The sequence below is a fragment of the Nematostella vectensis genome, chromosome 2 (genome assembly GCF_932526225.1).
Source record: "Nematostella vectensis chromosome 2, jaNemVect1.1, whole genome shotgun sequence".
Lineage (NCBI taxonomy): Eukaryota > Metazoa > Cnidaria > Anthozoa > Actiniaria > Edwardsiidae > Nematostella > Nematostella vectensis.
In genome coordinates this window covers 15161227-15182122 of record NC_064035.1, presented here as the reverse complement: position 1 = coordinate 15182122, position 20896 = coordinate 15161227, and the positions used below count along the sequence as shown (strand labels likewise).

Genomic DNA, 20896 nt, shown 5'->3' with positions numbered 1-20896 from the left:
TAGCATTTGTGAGCACAGACGAGCAAGATATGTCTGTAAAGACTGCAAGGGGAAAGGGATGTGTGGACACGGCAAACAGAGACCCTTTTGTAAGTTATGCGGAGGGTCTCAAATATGCGAACACGATAGACAAAAGCACCATTGCAGAACGTGTAACGGAAATTAGCATTGACCCACTCAGTTTTGTAACGCGTCTCACGTTACAAAACACATACATTCCTAATCGCCCTAACAACTAGCGATTCTGAAAATAGGTTTTGTATTTACATTGGGAGTTCGCGGTCGCCAGGGTGGTCTGGTATGCGCGTGAACAGGTATTGTCTTCTTGCGGTGCGTCACATCCGCTCACATGCACCCCGCATGTTACCGGAATAGATACCAAGCTAAACCAGCCGTGAAGACTGTGATCGTGACAAGGTTATTTTCATGCTGCGTGTTCGTGGGTTTAATCACGTCCGGCTTTGGGTTAGTTTTCGCCTCCGGTTCCGGTTTGTGAGCCGTGACTGACTCGGTATGAGGTAACACAATCTTTGAATGACCCATATTATGTTTTGGGATCGTTTTTATCTCGTTATTTATCGGATTCAACCCCAGTTTCATATCAGTGGTGGCTTTTTGTAACTTGTTATTATAGCCAGCGATCGAAGTGTTGTTATTTATCACAAGATACGATGGACTTAACCAACAGCCGAGGGCGAAAGCCAGGTCTAGTTTTTGCCTCGCCTGTTGTAAAGCAAACTGATACCGTTGTATACTTTTCGATATACTGTTTTCCACCACCGCGCTTTCAAAGAGTTTCGTGAAGACCTGTTTCGTTTCCTGAGCTGAACCGCTATCACCGACGATTGACGACCGGGTCTGAACTTGCGCGCCTAGAATACAGTAGACAAAGGCTTCGATGCTCTGGTTTATCCTAGACAACCCAGCTTTGGTTAACCCCATTGATTTTTCCGGAAAGAACCACTCATACTGAAACCCAGTTCTAAGGTCTTTCAGGTACTCGATCTCAAAGTGATTCATGTGTTCGTGGTCGCTTTTGGCAGCGTCCCATTCGTCGTGTAATTGATCAATGGTGCCATAAGGCTTATACTTGTCGTTAGAAGATGACAAGCCGTGATAATCATAATTATAAACGTTCCCTAACCCGTGATTTATCGGTCTGAGGAACCGGAAATCGTCACCAGTTCGGAATTCTGTTCTTAGTTTTTGGTAAGCCGCTTCGCTGTAAAAGTTTTTATTCCAACTAAAGAGCCTATCTTTTGGAAGAGGGCATTGTAGCTCGTTTAATATTCGTCTGATAGTGAAAATGATGTGAAATCTGTAGAATGACCCCACTTGAGAGTCGTCAATCATGTCACGCGTCACACCACATCCAGCAGTCGCGCAAAACATAGCAAAATTTAAGGCTTGACTCCAATAACTGAGGTTTGGGGCGTCGAGCCACCTACTAGCCTCCTTTGCTGTTCTGAATACTAGCAAGCTGTCGGTGAATATGTCCCTAAAAACAAAGTGTGTCTTCACCTTTGGTGTTATAAAAACATCAAAAGAGACGTAATTATTTCTCGTAGGGTTTTCGTCCAACGGCAATATCTTGTACTCTGCACGCGCGTCTAGTCTGTATTGTTTTGGGAACCCAAACAGTTGCTGGATCGTTTCCTTGTATGCTTGTGTGTCGTCGGCGACTAGAAAATCCTGGATATTCTCGGGTTTCCAGCTATTACCAGGGAAGTGATATAACGTTTTGACTAGATTCCCATTCTTGTCGAATGGATCGTATTCGTCCCCATTGAAAACGAATTGCGCATTGCCGTGCTCGTCGGCAGAGAACCTTAAGCGTGAGTAGTAGGGGTACCTTTTCACAAATTCTGTAAATTTCATCTTATATGACATATAAGATGTTTTTAAATCAGTCCTTTACGCATCTCAATTCATAGATCCATCCGACGGGAGTTCTCTCGTACAGAAATTTCACCGAGCGGGTCGACTCGCCAGGTCTTTCAAAATCTCTTCTCTTACTGTTTCCCTCAGCTTGGTAATGTTTACGTTTTTTTCGTCCTCTCTTACCGACTTTTGACGGATCTGGAGCTTTAGAGCCTCAAACTTGTCCAACTCGTTCAAGATTAAAGAGAACTCTTCGTCTGATATTTTGTTGTCTTTTAAAGCTTTAGAGACCAGGTCGCGTATGCTATTTACTTTTGCCTTTGCCATCGCCGCTGTTTGGTCGTGCTTGGAGACTTTTTGCGACAGCCGTTTAGAAACCGCCGCACAGCCTACAGAGGTGAGACCGAAAACACCAGCCAAAGCACCCAACGGAACTCCAACGATGATGCCCAAACCTGACAGAGAAGTCCCCAAACCACTAGACCCAAGAATGACGGATAAGAGTCCTAAGACCACACTTAACTTTGAAAACACGCTCTGCCCTCGTTTATACTTTTTCCTCACGTTCTCGTAATGTTTAACTTCTTGCTCCAAACTTCCCAAAACATCGTGGGTCTTTTGGAGTCTGAAGTTATCACCCGAGGGGCTGACCCCTCGGGGTACGTTCGGGTAGATCGAGTTGTACTCTTCCATAGCTTTATTATGGGGAGAGTTTATTCTTTAAGTAATTTCTAAGATTAGACGTATCGGGTAGAGACCGCGCTCTATTGTGTTTCCGTCACCACCCTTTATACTAAGACGGAGACTACTCACGTAACCGACTGATGTGGTGCTAACCCGTACCGGATCGCTTGGATTGAGGTATATCTTTCCTTCATCAAGCTCTACACTTGCTAGGATTTGTGAGGGCGCCCCTTGTTGGAGGGAGTCAGACGCGTTCACAAGATCGCAGTGGATAAAAATAGCCTCGTGACCTATCATCTTTATCTCGTGGCGAGTGTTTGCTTCCAGCTCCCTGGTCTTGAGTCCTAACAGGCAGGCGAGCGGCTCATTCAACGCGACGTTCCGGTGAACTTCGAGTGACGAGTCTCTAATAGAGACTGACTTTTCACCAAGACGCATACCCCCATCTATTTGACGTTTTAGCGTCTCGATCGTATACTGCCCCGCGGGGATCCTAAGGATAATGTTCTCACCGTCGGAGACCGTTCCCTCGCTTGAGAGACTGTTACAACGATTATGAAACGCACATCCTCGCAGCGCGATAAACCGCGGCTTTTCAATAGGGTGTTCTAAATAGACGGTAAAGTCACCAACGTTCCCTTCAATGTAGAGTAATACCATTTGTTATGATTTCCGTCTCCTTTTAAATCGTTCTACGAAATACAGGACGACAGCGACGATGAGAAGCCATGCGTTTTTAGCTAAAAAGCCAACAACTTCACCTGCCGTTCTAAAGATGAAACTAGCTATCGCACCAACCATTCCTGGGAGTATTTCTCCTAATTTCTTGCCTATTGTTTTAAGACCGTCTCCAACGCCTTTTACAACACTTGTCAAACCCGTCTTCAGGTTAGAGACGATAACACCGATAACAACACCCACAGCGGTAACGACAGCAGCGACTGTAAATCCGTATTTCTTAAAAATCGCTTTGACACGATCTTTCAACGGCATTCTCTCTTCAAGATTTTCTCTCTCCAATTGATTCTCTTCCAAAGTCTCATCTATGACAGAATTTCTTTCGCTGAGCTCTTCATTTTTACGATCTATAGCTCTTAGTCTTTCTTGGTTAGTTGTTTCACTTCGTTCCTCATTATTTTTTCTCATTTGCTCGGTGTTTCTCTCTTCTTCTTCTCTGAGTGTATTACCTGTAGCGTCTAGTTCATCGAGTTGAATCTGAATTTGCTTGTACTTTCCGGATCTGATTTTGTCGTCAACACTCTTCCGCACCGTTCTATCCTCATTATACAACCTTTCCGGTCTAGTCCAACCACCTTTTCTCGCAGAATAGAAGGAAATGAATTGTTTCCCTCTTTCATCCGTTGAAATCTGAACTAAATTTTCATCAAGATCTGGATATTTCGATAACAAAAGGTCTACCCTAAGTGCGTCCGTTGAAGAAGAACCCCCCATATTCTGTAACTCCATGTACTCGGGGACAGCCTTCCCAGGGTTTCGTGTTTTCCATAAATCACGCAACCTCCCTATCACGTGGCTTGTAGCTCTACCGAATCTAGTTGAGATCCTTTTAATCCATGGTTCTACTCCCTCATCATCGTTTGGAAGAAGAGAATCATATTCTTCGTCCACGGTAGTATTCAAATCTTCTCTACCTTCTTCTGTTGTGGGATCAAAATCTATATCCATTTCTTATTTTGTTTGAAAATAAGAAATCTTTAAGTCGTGCCGGCTCATATCCACCTACTCGCTACATAGCCAAGAGCTAACATTCCACCTCCAACATATGCCATCTCTCCCATCTTTTGGTTGCTACTTGGTCTGTAGTAATCTGAGAGCTCAGGCTCTTTCAAATCAAAATCTGGATGTGTTTGAGCGTATAGTTTGAAAGCCTGATCGGTCTCCTTATCATTCTGGTCTGCACGAAGTTTATTATTATATTCTTCCCCCAACCAATCCTGATATTCCTGTCGTTTTTTCTGCCAATCACCCATTGCTTGTTGATACTTTTCAAGCGCTTTATCGTGTCTTATTTTTTCTTTATCAACATGAGTAGCGTCAGAAGATAAGTATCTCGCTAGGTAACTCCCTCCAACGAATGCCGTCGCATTAAGAATAGCTCCACCAATCATAAATGCTATACTCGCCATTTATTAATCAATCTATAAGATCTTTAAGTCACCTACAGCGGTTTTGGCAAAATCTTTTGTGTTTCCAGATAATCTTTCAGATACATACTACCGGACAGGACAGCAACCCATTTAGCGTAGTTTGTAACACTTGACGAAGGGTCGCTGATGAATGACTCTTTCATAGCCTTTTTAGCAACATAACCCATACCGGCGGCTAATCCGATGATGACTGCTGAGTCGGTGATCGTTTTCACAAGTTTGTTTTCAGTTGACATGATTTTATTTATTACAGATTCAGATAATCTTTAAATCACAACATTCCTATTTTTGGCGTCGCGTTCGGGAGGCTAGCCCCTCGGGCGGCAGGCCTCTCGAAAGTTTCAGTCTCGTTGGCGTTGATCTTAGGCGTCTTTTTGTAAAAACGCATATACATATCCAATGCGGTGAGCCCTATTCCGACTAGAGCCAGTACAGTTGTAAACGATAGCTCTGGAATCCAAGCGTCCGAGAGGCTATCCCCTCGAGCTCCCTCTTGGTGGGGTGTCTCTGCTCGTGCAGCGTCTTCTGAACTCGCCTCCGCCTCGCGTTTCATCTCCCTAGCAAGTGCTTCTCTACACCTCCTATTATATTCGGCAACTCTCTTACCAGAAGCGACTTTTATAGGATCTTTCTCCTTAGCGGCACTCTTCTTCCTGGGGGGAGGGTCCTTTGTGATTTGCTCAACCTCTTGATTTTCGTCAGACATGATTCTTTACTCTGGATAAAGAATCTTTAAATCACATCATGCTTAAGAGGTTGCTCAGGTGTGCTCAAGAGCTTGCCCAGTTGTGCTCAAGAGCTTGCTTAGACGTGCTCAGGTGTGCTCAAGAGCTTGCTTAGGTGTGCTCAGGTGTGGTCAAGAGTTTGCTCAGTTGTGCTTGAAACTTCTTGAAGTTTGTTGGAAGTCTCCTGTGAAGGTGTTAGTTTAACATGCTTAGCGACCCGAAAGAGGGCACTAGCAAGTGCTACCATCCTTCCTCCCTTCAATACCAAGAGACCTGCAAAGTTTGACAATTCGCGTTTAACCAACTCGTCGTTCTGTAAGTCTTTGCTAAGCGCTTCGGTGTCATCTACAGGAACCACGTAGGAAATGACTTGAGACACCACTTGAAGTGCTGATTCTACTAATCCATCAGTAACTTGTTTGCCTAAGACAGTCTGGTAGCGAACAAAGTACTTTTCGACGTCTTTCGCCGAGAGCTTCTTGATATCCCCTAAACTCATGTCCACACCAAGAAATTCCTTCGTAGTCCCAAGAGATGTGAGAATAGCCAGCGATTCTCGTTTGACTTCAACATCATCTTCGGGAGGCGCACCCCTCGAACTCCCCTTAGACTCAGGTTCCTCTTCCATATAATCCTCAATGCTTGCCATCTTATTTTGTAAGTAGACCAAGATGTTTTTAAACCACTTCGAGGGGTCAGCCCCTCGAGCTCACCGCGTGGCAGGAATCTCCAAATAACGTTGGAATGGATGTCGTAGGCAGAAACAGAGTCTGGAATACTTTTCAGTTTTCAGCAGTTCTACGAACTTTTTACGAGTCTCGGCGTCTAAGTCACCCCCATAATCTTCAAACAGTGTTTTGGTACCGATTTGAGATGGATTATGGAATGTGACCACACAGGCGACGTTATCACGGAAGGGCTTTGCTATGGATGTTAATTGTTGCGTCAATACCCACACTGATAACCCATCGTGTCTCCCTGAGAACGCTAGATCGATAAACTTGTTCGAGCGTTGCTTTAGATCTTTCGATACAGCACAGTCATCCAAAACGAGTAACGTATTTGTACCAGAAAATAGCACCGCACAATCTGTTAGTAACTCGTTAATCTCATCGGTGTTACTAGCATCCGGCGATAATACCAAGAAACGTTTATCTCCGTGAGCAAATCTACGATAGGACTTGTTTTTCGCATAAGTCGGACAAATCAACACAATGTATTCAAACACATGCCGGAACGGCCCTCGGAGCTGTTCCGTGAGGTACTTTGTCTTCCCACAATTAGTAGGTCCTGTGATAATACAATGAAAAGGAACTTTTTCCCGTAATTCTTCCATTCTTTTTGTATTATCACACAAGTCCTTTTTAATACATGATTGCTCTCAAATTCGAGTTCATAACCTCCATCAACGCGTCGGCTACTACAAACATGTAGCAGGTGATGTTTCCCGTTCCTCCAACTTTTCGTTTCATCTCGAGTTTTACTCCGTCTCGCGTGTTGTTCAAGACCAGACCTCCTCCGTGAATGCTGTTATCTGGGTGTGCCCTCAAGTCGACCCACAGAGCAAACTTGTTATTAGCGTAAAAATCCTTTTGCTTGACACCCTCTCTACCGAAACGTTTCTTTACCGACTCCCAGAGGTCCGGCGGTGTCATCCCCTTGGAGTAGAGACGGTTTGGCATGCCATCCACATTAATGTTGATCGATGTGATGCTTGGATTGACAAACTTTTCGGAATCCCTTGCTCCTCCGGTGTAGCTCTCTGTGAACAGGCACAATATCCCTGTCATTGACCTCCTCGGCAGATTAATGTGCTCGTTTATGACACCATCATTAGGTTTGGAGATGGTGAACGTTTTGTGGAGAATGACGTTCTCGTAAAAGAATCCTCTACCAACCTGATAAGCCGACAACGCCTCACGAGCTAAGTATTCACTTGAGATGCAAGCATATTCCAACTCGAGGTTTGTGATTGTGTACGTTGGAGTCTTGACCGTGTCAGCATAAACAACGACGTCGGAAACTGGGGCTAGAGTAATTTCAAAGATTAGCGGATGAGGTAACGCCTTTGGATAAAAGACCCCATGCTCGCCGAGAATAGGATGGTCGAGTGGAATGCAGTACTTGGTGTTGTGAACTGCTGCAAGAGCTACTTCCTTAGCATCTGATGTCGCTTTGTCACCTGCATTTGTCCTGAGCTTCCTCATGTTTTCAGAGGAGATACCTTGTTTTATTCTATCCTCACGATCTTCAGCTTGTAAGTATAAGTCGTGATAGGTTTGGAAGAGATCGTATCTTTGAGTATCCTGTAGTGTTTCTCCACCGAAAAGAATCTTGAGCCTTGACACTAGGTTCCGGCCAACGTTGTTGACGAGAGTATTATTCGCGTGTCCTGTGACGTTTAAGTCAAATAGTAAGGATACACTACCTGGAACAATCACTACATTTTCAGCAAGTTTTGGAATATTTATATAGAGGGTTTCTCCAGGACTTGCCGATGAGGGATTGAATGTAATCCGATTCAGCGACGATTCCGCTTTCAGGCCGAAGGGTTCCCGTGGGATCCTGTTTGGGTTAATTTTTTCTGATATCGCTTGTGCCATCTTTTATTTTAAGAAAAGAGAGATAATCTTTAAATGAGTAACGAAAGCAGGTTATCAAAAATATACTATTCCACCGATGGATACTGGAAAGGGTATTCAGCTATTTCTAAGTTAGCTAGTGTCGCTAAAGTCAGTGAAGCCGAGGCTAAGAGGTGGCTTGAAAAACAGGCGTTGTGGCAGATCTACCTCCCAGCCCCAAAGTATGTCCCCAGACCGCATTGGACTGTGAATAAACCTAATCAGATTCACCAAGCCGATCTGTTGTTTATGCCCCACGATAACGTAGGCAGAAAAACCTACCGTTACGCGTTGGTCGTGATTGATATTGCCTCGAGATATAAAGATGCAGAAGCACTGACTACCAAGGATTCGAGTGGAATTGCTAGAGGGTTTGAAAAGATATACTCCAGAAAACTTAAATGGCCTCATACGGTGATTGTCGATCCGGGGACAGAATTTAGGGGAGAGGTAACGAAGATTATGAAAAAGAAGGGGGTTACCATCCAGCGAAGCGAAGCTGGGAACCATCGCGCACAGGCTTTTGTCGAACGCGCCAATAGAACACTGGCGGAGAGGTTGTTTTCTCATCAGTATGCTCAAGAAATGATTAGCGATGATCGGTCCAGAGTTTGGGTGAAACGATTGCCAGATGTTTTGAAGACTCTGAATAGTCAACCCATAAGAATTACTGGCAAAGAGCCTGTAAAATCTATTGGTTTGAAAGAGGTTGATATTGACCCTCCAACGTATAAGCGGCCTGTTGGACTTGACGAAGTTAGACTACCACCAGGGGTTAGAGTTAGATATCTATTAGCTCCTGGAGAAGAGGAAGGAGGTGAACGCAGACGAGCCACAGACCCCATTTGGAGTTTGAAAGTGTTTGATCTATCACGCAGTGTTGTTTCGGTTGGGCAGTCTGTGTTGTACTACCTCTCCGAAGGCGCTCCAAGGAGGTCGTTCGTTAGGGAAGAACTTCAAGTCGTCCCTGAAGATACTGAGCCACCACCTAATAGCGTTCTGAAATGACCGTGAGCGAAGGTGTGAATACCATCATCACAGATGACCCGTTTATCATCCTCATGAGATAGAGCGACCTTGTTCACCGTTTCAGTGTAAACATCATGCTTATGACTTCTGATGACATTCATAAGTCTCATCTGAGGTTTCTTACCAAATAAGCAATCCTTGTAGTCATCGAAACCGATGCTCTTCTTGACGACTGCTCTCTTGACGCCCTTGCATTTCTTTTCTTCTTTACCTTCATCCATCTTGTACGAGTAAAGTTTGGCCCTCAGTCCTACAAATTCTGTGATTTGCTGGCCCCCAGCCTCATCTTTAAACATTCCGATGACTTTCTTGTTCACACCCACCTCAATACCAGATGGGTGACCCTTCGGAAAGTTGCTGGTGTCGAACATGGACCTCACATCCCCGCTGATGTCCTCGTAAAAGTCTTTCGTCTCGATCTCATACATCAGGCTGTCAGTATCAGTGAATAAGAGCTTTGCATCCTCACCGTACTTAGGCTTGACGAAGTTGTAGTGGAAATCGTACATGAGCGTCTTACTCAGGTCCAGAATGGACATACCCAAGTAGACAGGCTTGTTGAAGATCAGCTTTGTCTTCTTCATGTGGATGGCGGCTAGATTCTCGCAAAAGATGGTGCGATGTTGATAGTTCGGCTTTGATATGAGCTTCTTGGCCTGCTTCTCGTCCGTCACCAACCGAATGTCCACCCTGTTCCTAATGTTCTCCATAGTCTTACCAAAGACGGAGTTGTTCATTAACTTGAAAAAATCTTTCTCAAAATCGTTTGTCGCCTTGGCTCTCAGATCGGTGTTCAAGTCAATGTAGGGCCCCAGCCAAGCAGACTCCTCAAAAGTGACACCCCTGTGAATCTTAGTGACTTTTAGCCCAAAACTCACATAAAGTCTCAGAGTCTCATGGTGGATAACGTACTTTGTCTTGTCGTTAAGGTTGGGGACCAACTTGTCCACATTACCTAGCCCGATAGATTCCGGGGCTAGTGGGTAATCGTTGTGTAAGTCATGTAGGTGGTGAGGGTACTCCAAGTCAACCTCCAGAATGCATGGGCGGTCTCTCCAACCTGACAGCTCTTGGTCACCCATCCACCTGAAACCGTGAGTCGGTAAAGGGTTGCTCATCGCCCAGCCATACAAATTGTTAGCATCAAGGTAGGTGATATATTTTGTGGGTAGGTCAGGGTCATACTCCTTCATGTAAGGGTTATTTGCCTCCCCATGTCTGTTGCTTATCATGGAGACACCCCCACGGATGCCCTTCTCAATCATGAGCAACATGTCGTAGTCCGTCAGAAGCTCTAGCCTCACCTTGGTGGTCTTCAACGCTGCATCCCAAGCCAACCCTGGCGCTGTGTAGTACCAAGCGGGGTCCAGACCGTAATTCTTGAGACAAACGTCCCTAAAGTTCTCGAAAACGTCAGCTAAAAGCAACACATCCGACTCTAGGTACAGATTGTGGTAATCCCTCATGGTCCCCATCCCAAAGACCTCCCACACTCTCCGCGCGTGCAGGTGATCCTCCTCCGATATGTCGGTGTCGTTGAGTTTGGAGTGGAATGCCTCTCTCTGTGGGAGCTGTGTTGCGTCGAGCTTGCTAAAGCCGTCGAACCAGTCGTAAGGGAAAACACCCTTCCTCAACAACAGCTGGAGCTCCTCCCCCTCATAGTACTCCGCCAGGTTTTTGAAGCACTCCCTTGACATATTACCCACTAGACTGTCGAGACTGGCCGACATAAACCTGAAACTGTCGATAAATCTGATATCACGTTTAACATCAATCTTGTTGCCCTCCTTGTTCGTGAAACTGTCGACTACAATCTGTTTTGTGAAAGAAATATACTTTTCCTCGTTATTAGGTATACAGTTTATTTTACCTTCCGATGTACCAAGGTTCTTGATAAATAGATGGCTGTCGTACCCAGACAGATTGTGAAAGATAACAGGAAAGAACTTTGGAATTTTGTGATCTAAGTTGCATGCGTTGTGAGCAGCACCTCTGTACTTCCCTGTAAGGTGGCAATGGTCCAAAACCTTGTCTTCCCCTAATCCACCCTCACAGATGTGGCAGTGAGTGGCGTCGTTATAGGCGATTTTGTCCTTCAGAGTCATTTTCACCTTCTTAGGGAACCTGAACTTATCGTAAATTTTCTTAATGTCTGACTCCAAAGACTCTACGAAAAGCTGTGGGATATCTTCGTCTGGAGATTCAGCTGTGTACCGTACAAGCTCGGGTGGGGATATATCTCCGTCGAAACACTTGATGAGATAGCAGAAACCAGACGGTTTGTGTTTCTGGTATTGCTTAGTGAAGCTTTTACTCCCATCTGGGGAGCATGTGTCTATATTCTCTGTGAAGCTCTCAAAGTCGGCATAGACAACAAAGGGGACACGCATTTTTCTGTTGTAGTTTTTGAATTTAATGTGGGGTAGATTTCCATCCTTATCTATCTTAGGCATCTCTATTCCAACCGCTTCATGATTGCCGCAGCATTCAGAATGTTTTTCTAATGATTGTTTGCATCGAAACGAGTTCAGACATCTACAGCATAAAAAACGAGTATGATGAAACTCATCAATTTGAGTAGATACTAATCTCATCATATTCTTTATCCAGCAGTAATGATTCGTCTCATCATCCGAGATGAGAAGTAAGTTGATTGCATTATCTGGATCCTTCTCACTGATTCTCAATGGATATACTTTGGTTTCGTATCCAAACACATTAACCGTATACTGGTTCTGTTTCTCGAACTTGTCAATCTGTTTTAGTGAGACGGGGAACTCTATCCCTGACCAGTCGAATTTCTCAGAGTTCTCTATCATTTGTTTACTGAACCTTTGAGGATCTTTCTCCCTAGGATACACAGCAGAGGTTACTGCCCACTTGAAACATTCGTGATCATTCTCGTTCTTAACATTGATGATCGCCTTCTTAGACGCTAGTTTCGGCGGCAGCGGAATATAGGAAGACCCAGAAAGCGGTTCAAAGGGATCTATGTTGATGTCAAAGTATTCCACTTGGTCAAACTGCCATCCGGAGCCTTGCTTCTGGAACAGCTCAACTAATCCGAGTAAATAATTTGTCATCGTATCGAACAAATCAGAGAGATCAGTCGACTCTGTCACAATCTCGGGCTTTTCTGTATGAAAATATCCCAGTTCTTCTTCGATCTGAGCTGTAGCCGGATCCTCTTTTATAAACCCGCAAGTAAAGATAAACTTCACTTTGATAGGCTTTTTTTGTTGACTGATGAGCTCTAAGACTTTCGGTTTGATTCTGGCGATGAATGTCTTGGGGTCGTAACCTCTCTGCCCGGCTATTCCGTGGGTTTTAAGATACCCCTTCAACGCCGTCTGTTGTTCCTTGGGTGTGAAGCGATCTTCCACCTCCTCGTGTAGACGCTTAATCCTCTCCTTCAGACGTTCGACCCGTTTATCTGCAGCCTCTTTGACGGTCTTTTTGATGGGCTCAGGGACATAAGATAGTATCCAATCCGCAAACTTGTCTAGCTCGCTCTTGATCAAGTTGGCCGCCCTGTTTGCAAAATGCTTGAGTGATTGGACGCGGGAACTCCGTGGGGGTTGGGAGGGTTTTAGAATAGGGACATTAATCTCAGGTATCGGGCCGTCGAGAATACTCTCCGACGTGTTGGACGGGGTAATGCGGGGTGGCCGTGGTAGCCCTTTGACAAGTTTGGGTAAAGGAACCCGTCGGGGTGGTGGTGGTGGTGACGTGCTGGTTAGCGCCCCGACGAGTTCGGCTCTCCGCATCCAGTAATATCTTGGGATACCCCGCTCCTTGGCGAGGGCTTTCAGATCTTTCACCTTCAGGTTCTCCATTTCTATCAAACCAGTCATGTCTTTAAACCACTTTTCAAAAGCTTTTTTAGATGTGAAGCCGAGAGGCTAGCCTCCCGAGCTCCCCCTAGGTGCGACACGTGACAAAGTGATTGACAGGTGGGCTTGGCTATCACGTAGCAAAATGATTGACAGGTTCTTGACAAAATGATTGACAGGTTCTTGACAAAATGATTGACAGGTTTTTTACAAAGTGATTGACAGGTGGGCGTGGCTATCACATGACAAAGTGATTGACAGGTTTTTGACAAAGTGATTGACAGGTGGGCTTGGCCGTCACGTGACAAAGTGATTGACAGGTTTTTTACAAAGTGATTGACAGGTGGGCTTGGCTATCACGTGACAAAGTGATTGACAGGTGGGCTTGGCTATCACGTGACAAAATGATTGACAGGTGGGCTTGGTCGTGCGAGAGATCTCTGGCAAACTCGCGCATGCGCAGGTCGCGAGGCTTGGCGGAGGTGTGCGGAGACTTTTGCGCCACTTTTGGAATGAAATTTGGGGAGATCAAAAAGTTGCGCCAGCTGCGCCAAAACCCTACTACTAATCTTCTTGGAGTATTCGAAAGGGGGGATTAAAAATAGCAAGGTAAACAGGTTTGGTAACCAATTAAATATAAAATTGATTTATGTATTTCTCTCACAAGTTAAATATAATCACTGGGTACTGCATGACCTTAGTTCTGTTTACTGGGCAATAATCACACATGTTTGGCATTAAATGGCTATGGGCACATCCCCTGTTTATTCAGCCCAAATATAAAAATTATTCAATACTGTAAATACGCCAAAATAAAAAGTGTGGGCACACAAAACATACCAAACCTAGAAGGGTGTTATAATGCGCATTTTTTGGGGGATTAAAAATAGTAAGGTAAACAGGTTTGGTAACTAATTAAATATAAAATAGATTTATTTAAAAAAAAAAACTTACTTTTTCTCGACTTGTCAGTTGAACTTCCAAATTCACGAATAACTTTTTCCTTCGCTTAAAAGTGATAAGTTATGATGAAGTACTCGCCTAAATGCGATAATTAGTAATTGAGGGTATAAAACTTTAACCGTTAAACGGAAGCCGTTTTACAAAGAGCGATGAAAAGAACAAAAGAAGTCTGGACAAGGCCGACATAACGCGGGAAATTCGAATGATGAAACCGCTTTAAAACGGTATTGGTAAGCTAGTGAAATAAGCGATGTATCTAACATTTATTTAAGCGAACAGAATCTTAAACAGAAACTCGGGAAATTGGAATGAAGGAGCCTTTTGAAAGATAAAATTGTTTTATTTTTGGCTAATATTATAATATGGATTTTTCGGGGAAAGGTTTTTTTCTTGCATTAATGATTGTTATACGGTAGAAATACAAGGGGAATAAATCAAATCATGTAAGAGGATTTAGTAAAAACTATTCTGTAAGTTTTTGTTCTGTATTTATCGGCACTTTAATGATTCATATTCTGTATTTATCCCACAACATAGGACGGGGAAGTCAAAAGAGGCAGCATGATTGCGGAGGTGGCACAGAGAAAAGAGCCGAATAAGGTTACAAGCGTTAATCAAGGAGAAATGAGAATGTAGAGCTCGCTAAAATAATGATTCAGGATTGTTTGTGTCTGTGTGTAGCGTGCGTCTGCGTGCACGGAACGGTGTTTAAGGGGACCGATATGTGTGTGTGTGTGTGTGAAACCTACGTAGGACTAACCGAGAACGAATTCAAGACAAGATATAGAAACCACACCTCCTCATTCCGACACGCTAAACACAGAAACTCGACCAAACTAAGCAAGTACATACGAAGGCTTAAAGACAACGACATAGAACACTTTATTTCATGGAAAATCCTGTCATCTCACTCCACCTACAACAGCTCTAGCAAAAGATGTAATCTCTGCCTCAAAGAAAAACTTATCATTATTCGCCAACCCAAGCTATCAACTTTAAACAAGCGTAACGAGCTAGTGTCTTCGTGCCGCCACAGGAACAAAGCCTTGTTATGCAACAGCTGAACTATTCAATTTCATCATAGCAGCCATTCAAATTTCGCGCACTATTTTTATGATAATTTTATACATAGATAGTATATAAGTGATGGTAGTAATATATTCTTAATAAATCTCCTGATGAGTGGGCAACCACGAAACAGGCTTGTAGAGATGAAACGGTAGTTCGCGTGTTTTTTTCCAACAAACCAAGATATATATACATAGATATACATAATTATGTATTTCTCGGATAAGACAACATTTTTGTTAACGACTGTTTATATGATAAATGATATTACGCTTTTATTCAGATAGAATCAAAAAGCCCAAACTGTCGCGATCTCGTACTAGAACAGTGAATACAATACACCAAAAACTGGAAATCGACTCTGCCATTCTCTCTGCCACTCTCGCAGAGTCGATTTCCAGTTTTTGGTGTATTGTAACGCTTTTATTCAAAATAGAGTCAAGGGTAGTAGTGGAGTGGTATATTTGAATTATTTGATGCCAAATTATTAAACGAGTTTTATTATTAATGTAACAGTTTATATTATTAGATTGATTTTTTAAATAGGAAGAAGTTACACCTTTATTTATTTCAAACAAAGACTTCCTTTTGAAAGCGATGCAAGTTAGGTCCAAACGAAAAATAACTTCTTGAGAAAGAAACCTGCAGAAAGCCATTCCTTTAATTGCTTCAATAGAACTTCTTAACTTCCACCATAAAGTGGTTTTCAAAATCCCGTGCAACAATTTGTAATTTTTAATGTGTAATAGCAAAAACAAAAAAAGAACGGGTTTTTGAAAACAACTCTATTACACTGTTAATTCATTTAAGTGTAAAAAGGATCTGGATCAGACTTGTTGACAATGATATTAGCTTATTTTGAATAGAGTATCCAAACGTCTTTATATGTATCCTACATACTGTAAAGATTGTCAATAAAAGCATCCATGATGCTGCGGTTCTTGGAAGAAGCTTAAAAGCCTCTATGAATACTCGTCAGAGGTATAAAGTAGGTCTAATAATAACTCACATAAATGGTGAAACGTTTTTCAAACCCAAATTTTATAATAAAGTTTATCTTCTAAAAAATCTCCTGTCACCAAGCACAGGAACCAATTAATTTAGGATTTTCACTTTTACGGTCGGGGCGTTGAATATCTGGAGGCGCCACCGCCTATAGACCCTCTCCGTTGAGGTGAGGCCATTGTAAGCCGATCATTTGCAGAGGGTCGCACTCTCATTTCTTCTTTTACAATGTCTCTTGATTCTGTCACAAGAAAAATAATACTAAGGTATAGGTCCGGTTACGGAGTAAAATAAATCGTCTCTTCTACATCTACATCTACAAATGTTAAATAACTTAAAAATCGTATGTAACAAATGTTAAGTTGCTGTAGATCATAAACTCCACCTGTTTTCGCGGTGGCACTCCTGGGCCTGAGGCCCTCTTCTGTCACAGGAGGCCATATCACGTACATTGCTATCGATGTACGGTGAATTTTTATTTCGCAAGGTAAATCAAGCTGCCCACCGACTAAATTAAAGCGTTGGTTGAATCTTCGACCTGCGAAACATCCATCCTGTAGGCTGCCCATTGGTAAACAGTAGACTAGCTGGAAAGTGCCTGACCCCACGCTCAATACTTACTGTTTCTACGTCATATGTGTTGTCTTCGGGTTCCTGTAACATAAGGAATGAGTTAAAATAAAAGGTTGACACATAAATCAAGACAGCTTGAATCATAAAAGATAAAGAAAAACACCCTGGTTCACGCTCACCTCGGCATTCATATCCTCGTTGTTGTTACCCTGTGATTATTTAAAAATGTTATTTTAAAATGTTATTAAAAGATTACATATTGTAAGTAGAGTGGTTTTATTGGTGAACCTACTACCCACCCTTTGCGATCTCCTGGACCTCTCGGGGAGCTGGAAGGGCACTGGTTCGCCGTTTTTACGCAGCACATGAGCAAGTACGCGCTGCAAATCAATCCATGGCTCTCCGCCATTCGCCACGAACGCCTCGTAGGCTGCCAGCGCGGACTTTGCATCCCCTGTCGTCTCTAAAAACACCATTTTAAAATCTCTTATGCCTAGTGCACAGTAGCAACATAACAACTTAACGACATGGGCGCGCGCACTATGTTTAGCCCGACATAACGACATGGACATAATGACATAATAGGAAAAAAAAATTCTCTTATGTCGTTATGTCCATGTCGTTATGTCAAAGATAAGAGTGCGCGCGCCCATGTCGCTATGTCGATATGTCGCTAGTGTGCACTAGGCATTAGGCGCCGTCCACACTAACACGGATTCGTTTGAATCCGTATACTTTTTGATACGTTTAGGCCTTCCGTCCACACTAACACGCGCGCTGGATCCAGCGAATCCGGATACTTTTGAAAACGCTGTCGAAAGTGAATCAAAATGAAACCGTATACTTTGGTCCGTAGTGTGGACGGTCGAATCTGTATCAAAATGAAAACGACGGCGTCATATCGCAGGCGCGCGCTGCTTTGAGCATGCGCACACCATAAAAATGACGTCACCCCGTACCTTTCAGCGTTTTCAAACGTTTGAATCCGTGTTAGCGTGGACGGTTGGATCCAGGCGAACACGTTGCGAAAACGATAGTGTGGACGCGTTTACGGCGAAACTAATCCGGATACTTTTGAATCCGTGTTAGTGTGGACGACCCCTTATTAGGCTTGCTGATGGGCTTAGATAAAGAAGGAAAGCCGCTGGCTTTCAAATGCCACTGTCAGCAAAGTCCCTAGTGGCCTGCAGAGCCCCCGGAAACGGAAGAATAGTCCGTGTGTCTAACACATATTTTGAGCACACGCTGTTTTATGTTTGGAATAAACTGTTTGCTTCTGTATTTTGTAGTCAATCAAGATGCCAAAATCACAGATTAACTAGCTGCTTGGTTAGCACATTTTTCGCATCTGTATGGGCTTACTTCATGATCTGTCAAAAGTGACCACGGTAGCGTGCGTCCAATGGTTCACGCCTAAAAGAAAAGGCTGTAGGCTGACCAAGTCTATAACATTGTCTGCCATACGAACGTGGTCTTCATTTTAGGTGGCTTCTTGGAAGGTTTTCGGCTCAATCGTGTTTATCATTTTATAAAATTTTGATTTCCTGTGGTGAAGCTAACGCGGGAGCTAAGTGAGCAGAGGCTGGCTCTTTGCGTAGATTTCAGTTTTTATCTCTAAAATATAACCCTCAATACAGCAACCTCAGGGTTTCTTTATCAGACAGACTCACCGTAAGAGCGCATCAGCGGGATGAGCAGACTAGTGGAGTCCATGCCATTCTCATTCAGGAAGCGGATGCATTTCATTATAGACTCGGACTGCAAGACAAGTACCACCAAATTCATTTCTACGCGGCCACCCCGAGAAAGACGAGAAAATGGAGAATAGTTTTTTGAAAGTCTTAGACATATAGAGAAGAACAATGAGAGAAACCTTGGGCGCTCAACTAATCACATTCCGTTTGTCAAGTTAATTAAGTTGGCTGCGAGTCAACACATTAGATTAAAGGAAACGTAGTCTGAGGGTCGAGAATTCATCTAGGGTGGTCGGGTATATGGCAACACGATAATCGAAATTAAAACGGTAATACAGCACTAAGGCAGACGATTACTCTGGGCCGATGAAGGGGGAAAACTTACCTCTCCCCGCCGAGCTGCGCTCGTCGCGTTCACCGTGTACTGTTGAGGGTTGTGGTTAGACGTCTCCTGTGGCAATAATTATGTCATTAGAATGTTTATGTTAACATGTGCGGGGTGTTTGTGTCTACAAACGACCGCCACTCTGTGTAGCCAAATCAGGCCCGTAGCCAGGGGGGTGCAGCCCCCCACACCCCCCATAACGGCCGACAGTCCACTTTTGGTTCTAAATAGACGTGCTAGTTTTAGACAAAATTAAAAATCATAAGCTAGATCACCCTGGTATGTAGCCAAATCCGACTATAAACGTCCCGTGGAGATACTGCATAGGCATAAAAAAGTCCCTTTTTGTTCTTGCGGAGGTGGTTAGATTTTTATCAGAAAACTCCCTCCCCCCTCCCCCTCCCCCCTCCGGAAAAATTAGGTCCACTTTTTCGGATTTCGCACTCCCTACCTCCCCCCCCCCCCCCCCCCTCAAGAAAAATCCTGGGTACGGGCCTGCAAACGTAAGCTTATTTTAATAACAGTGATACGAAAAACGGTCTTTTATTGGAGCGAATTACTGTGATGCATTTGGTTTCGTACAGTATGCAATCCTAGGTTAAAAGAGCACCAAGATGTACGCTCAGGCTTAAAAAGACGGCGTCGATCAAACAGGACTGAGAAATAAGGTTTGTAGTCTTGCCTCGATGGAAGTCAATAAGGGTAAATGTTTGGTTAAGTACATTGCTGTCTTTTTGTTTTAAGCAAACCAGAGATTCAAGTTAAGGTTCCCAAGTCAAGTTAGTCTTGTAATTCGAAAGGTGGCTCTTCCTTGGCGTTGAGCGCAAAACAATTATTGATTCGTACTGGAACGCAAGCGCAATAAACTTTTGTTGCTTTATTGCAACATTGCATTTTGTGTTTGACTAATTTGTGCTTCAATTTGCTGGATTTGTGCTTACGTCTGCGTATGCGTTCCAGTGACAACCAAGTTTGAAAACCTATTTTTACTAGCGAAGTAAAAGCGGAGACGGAGAAAGACGCGGAGAGGTTAGAAGCTTACCACGCGTGTGAAAATCGGTGCGAAGTAGACGCAAGCGGAGGAAGGTAAGAAGGAAGTAATAGCATGGTTCCTTTTGTTATTTTCTCTGCTCGGGCTCCTTCGCGCCAATTTTCACAAGCGCGTAAGCTCTTACGCAAACGCTTCCTTTCCCATCTCCGCCTACTTCGCTGGTGAAAAGCCAGCTCAAGGAAGTAAGATATTACCTTCATGATCCTGGCAGCCAAATCGTTCCTGTCCACTGAGACACAAGTATAGATGAGGGCATGTGCAAACACCGACGGCGAGCCTTTGAACTGTCCCTGCGTTATGTCTGTGTGCATGTCCATAACAACTGAAATACAGAGTGGAGAGTAAAGGGTTAGCATGTCTAACAAACACATTCATGGGTGTACGTTAAACAGTGTTGAGGAGCAAACGTAAAGTAAAAGAGACCACGCTCGAAAATACCAGGTAAGTCAGCCAAAGAATAGTACCCTAAGTTCTCTCAAGGAACGATCATGAAAACTAATGAAGTGATGTGAAATTCTAGTGGGATATATACCTGTTCTTACATACCTTTTTCTAGTCGTTCTGGGGACAGGGTTTTGGCACATGCATTGAGCAGATAGATGCAAGACCCCAGAGAAGGGTAGGCATTATTCGATTTGGCCTCCTCAAGAATTTGAAGCGCTCCATCAGTGTCCTCCCTGAAAGAAAAAAAAAACGATACTGCGTATTGATACCATACGAGCAATAACCAGAACAACAAATTTGTAGAGATCTTGAACAATAATACTGAAAATGATTTACTCAAAACTGGTATTCGACTACGCCAAATTCTCGTCTATTTTAAGACTTCTTCAATCACTGCAGAGTCGAATACAAGTTTTGGGAGATTAATATTCAGTATAACGTTTAAGTATGTCGACTTACTTGAATTTTTATATTTTCCGTTCCGTGATGCCATATAAACAATATGAATGGTACATATCCAGAATAAATGGGGTCTAATATTCCGTCACCTTCTAGAGGGATGTGTACAGCTAAGAGAAGTTGTGCATCTGCAGGATGACCACATCTTACCTGAAGAGGTGGGTTCGCATCATTTCACCGTATGTGAAGCCGTTTGGACGGAGATCAGCGGCTTTCATCTCGTCAAGAAGTTTCCGCTGTGATTCAACATCACCTGTATGACACAACGGAGCTCAGAAAACAAACAAAACATTGAACAACTGTTGTCACCCTA

General features: G+C 43.5%; 1 protein-coding gene across 6 annotated transcripts in view; it reads right to left on the bottom strand.

The window, feature by feature from the left end:
* Positions 1–20896, bottom strand: part of LOC5521847 (leucine-rich PPR motif-containing protein, mitochondrial) — a 40370-nt gene that overhangs the window by 5527 nt on the left and 13947 nt on the right. For 5 of the 6 annotated variants that reach the window (XM_048720787.1, XM_048720790.1, XM_048720793.1 and 2 more), the window contains exons 29-36: positions 20734–20836; positions 20227–20357; positions 19875–20002; positions 18630–18695; positions 18221–18308; positions 16850–17013; positions 16730–16759; positions 16599–16631 (exon numbers count right to left, since the gene is read on the bottom strand). In XM_048720787.1, the coding sequence (XP_048576744.1) occupies positions 16599–16631; positions 16730–16759; positions 16850–17013; positions 18221–18308; positions 18630–18695; positions 19875–20002; positions 20227–20357; positions 20734–20836 (743 nt within the window). Of the gene's footprint in view, positions 1–15417; positions 16219–16598; positions 16632–16729; positions 16760–16849; positions 17014–18220; positions 18309–18629; positions 18696–19874; positions 20003–20226; positions 20358–20733; positions 20837–20896 lie in introns of those variants that run through there. The other variant, XM_048720802.1, reaches the window with a different exon arrangement.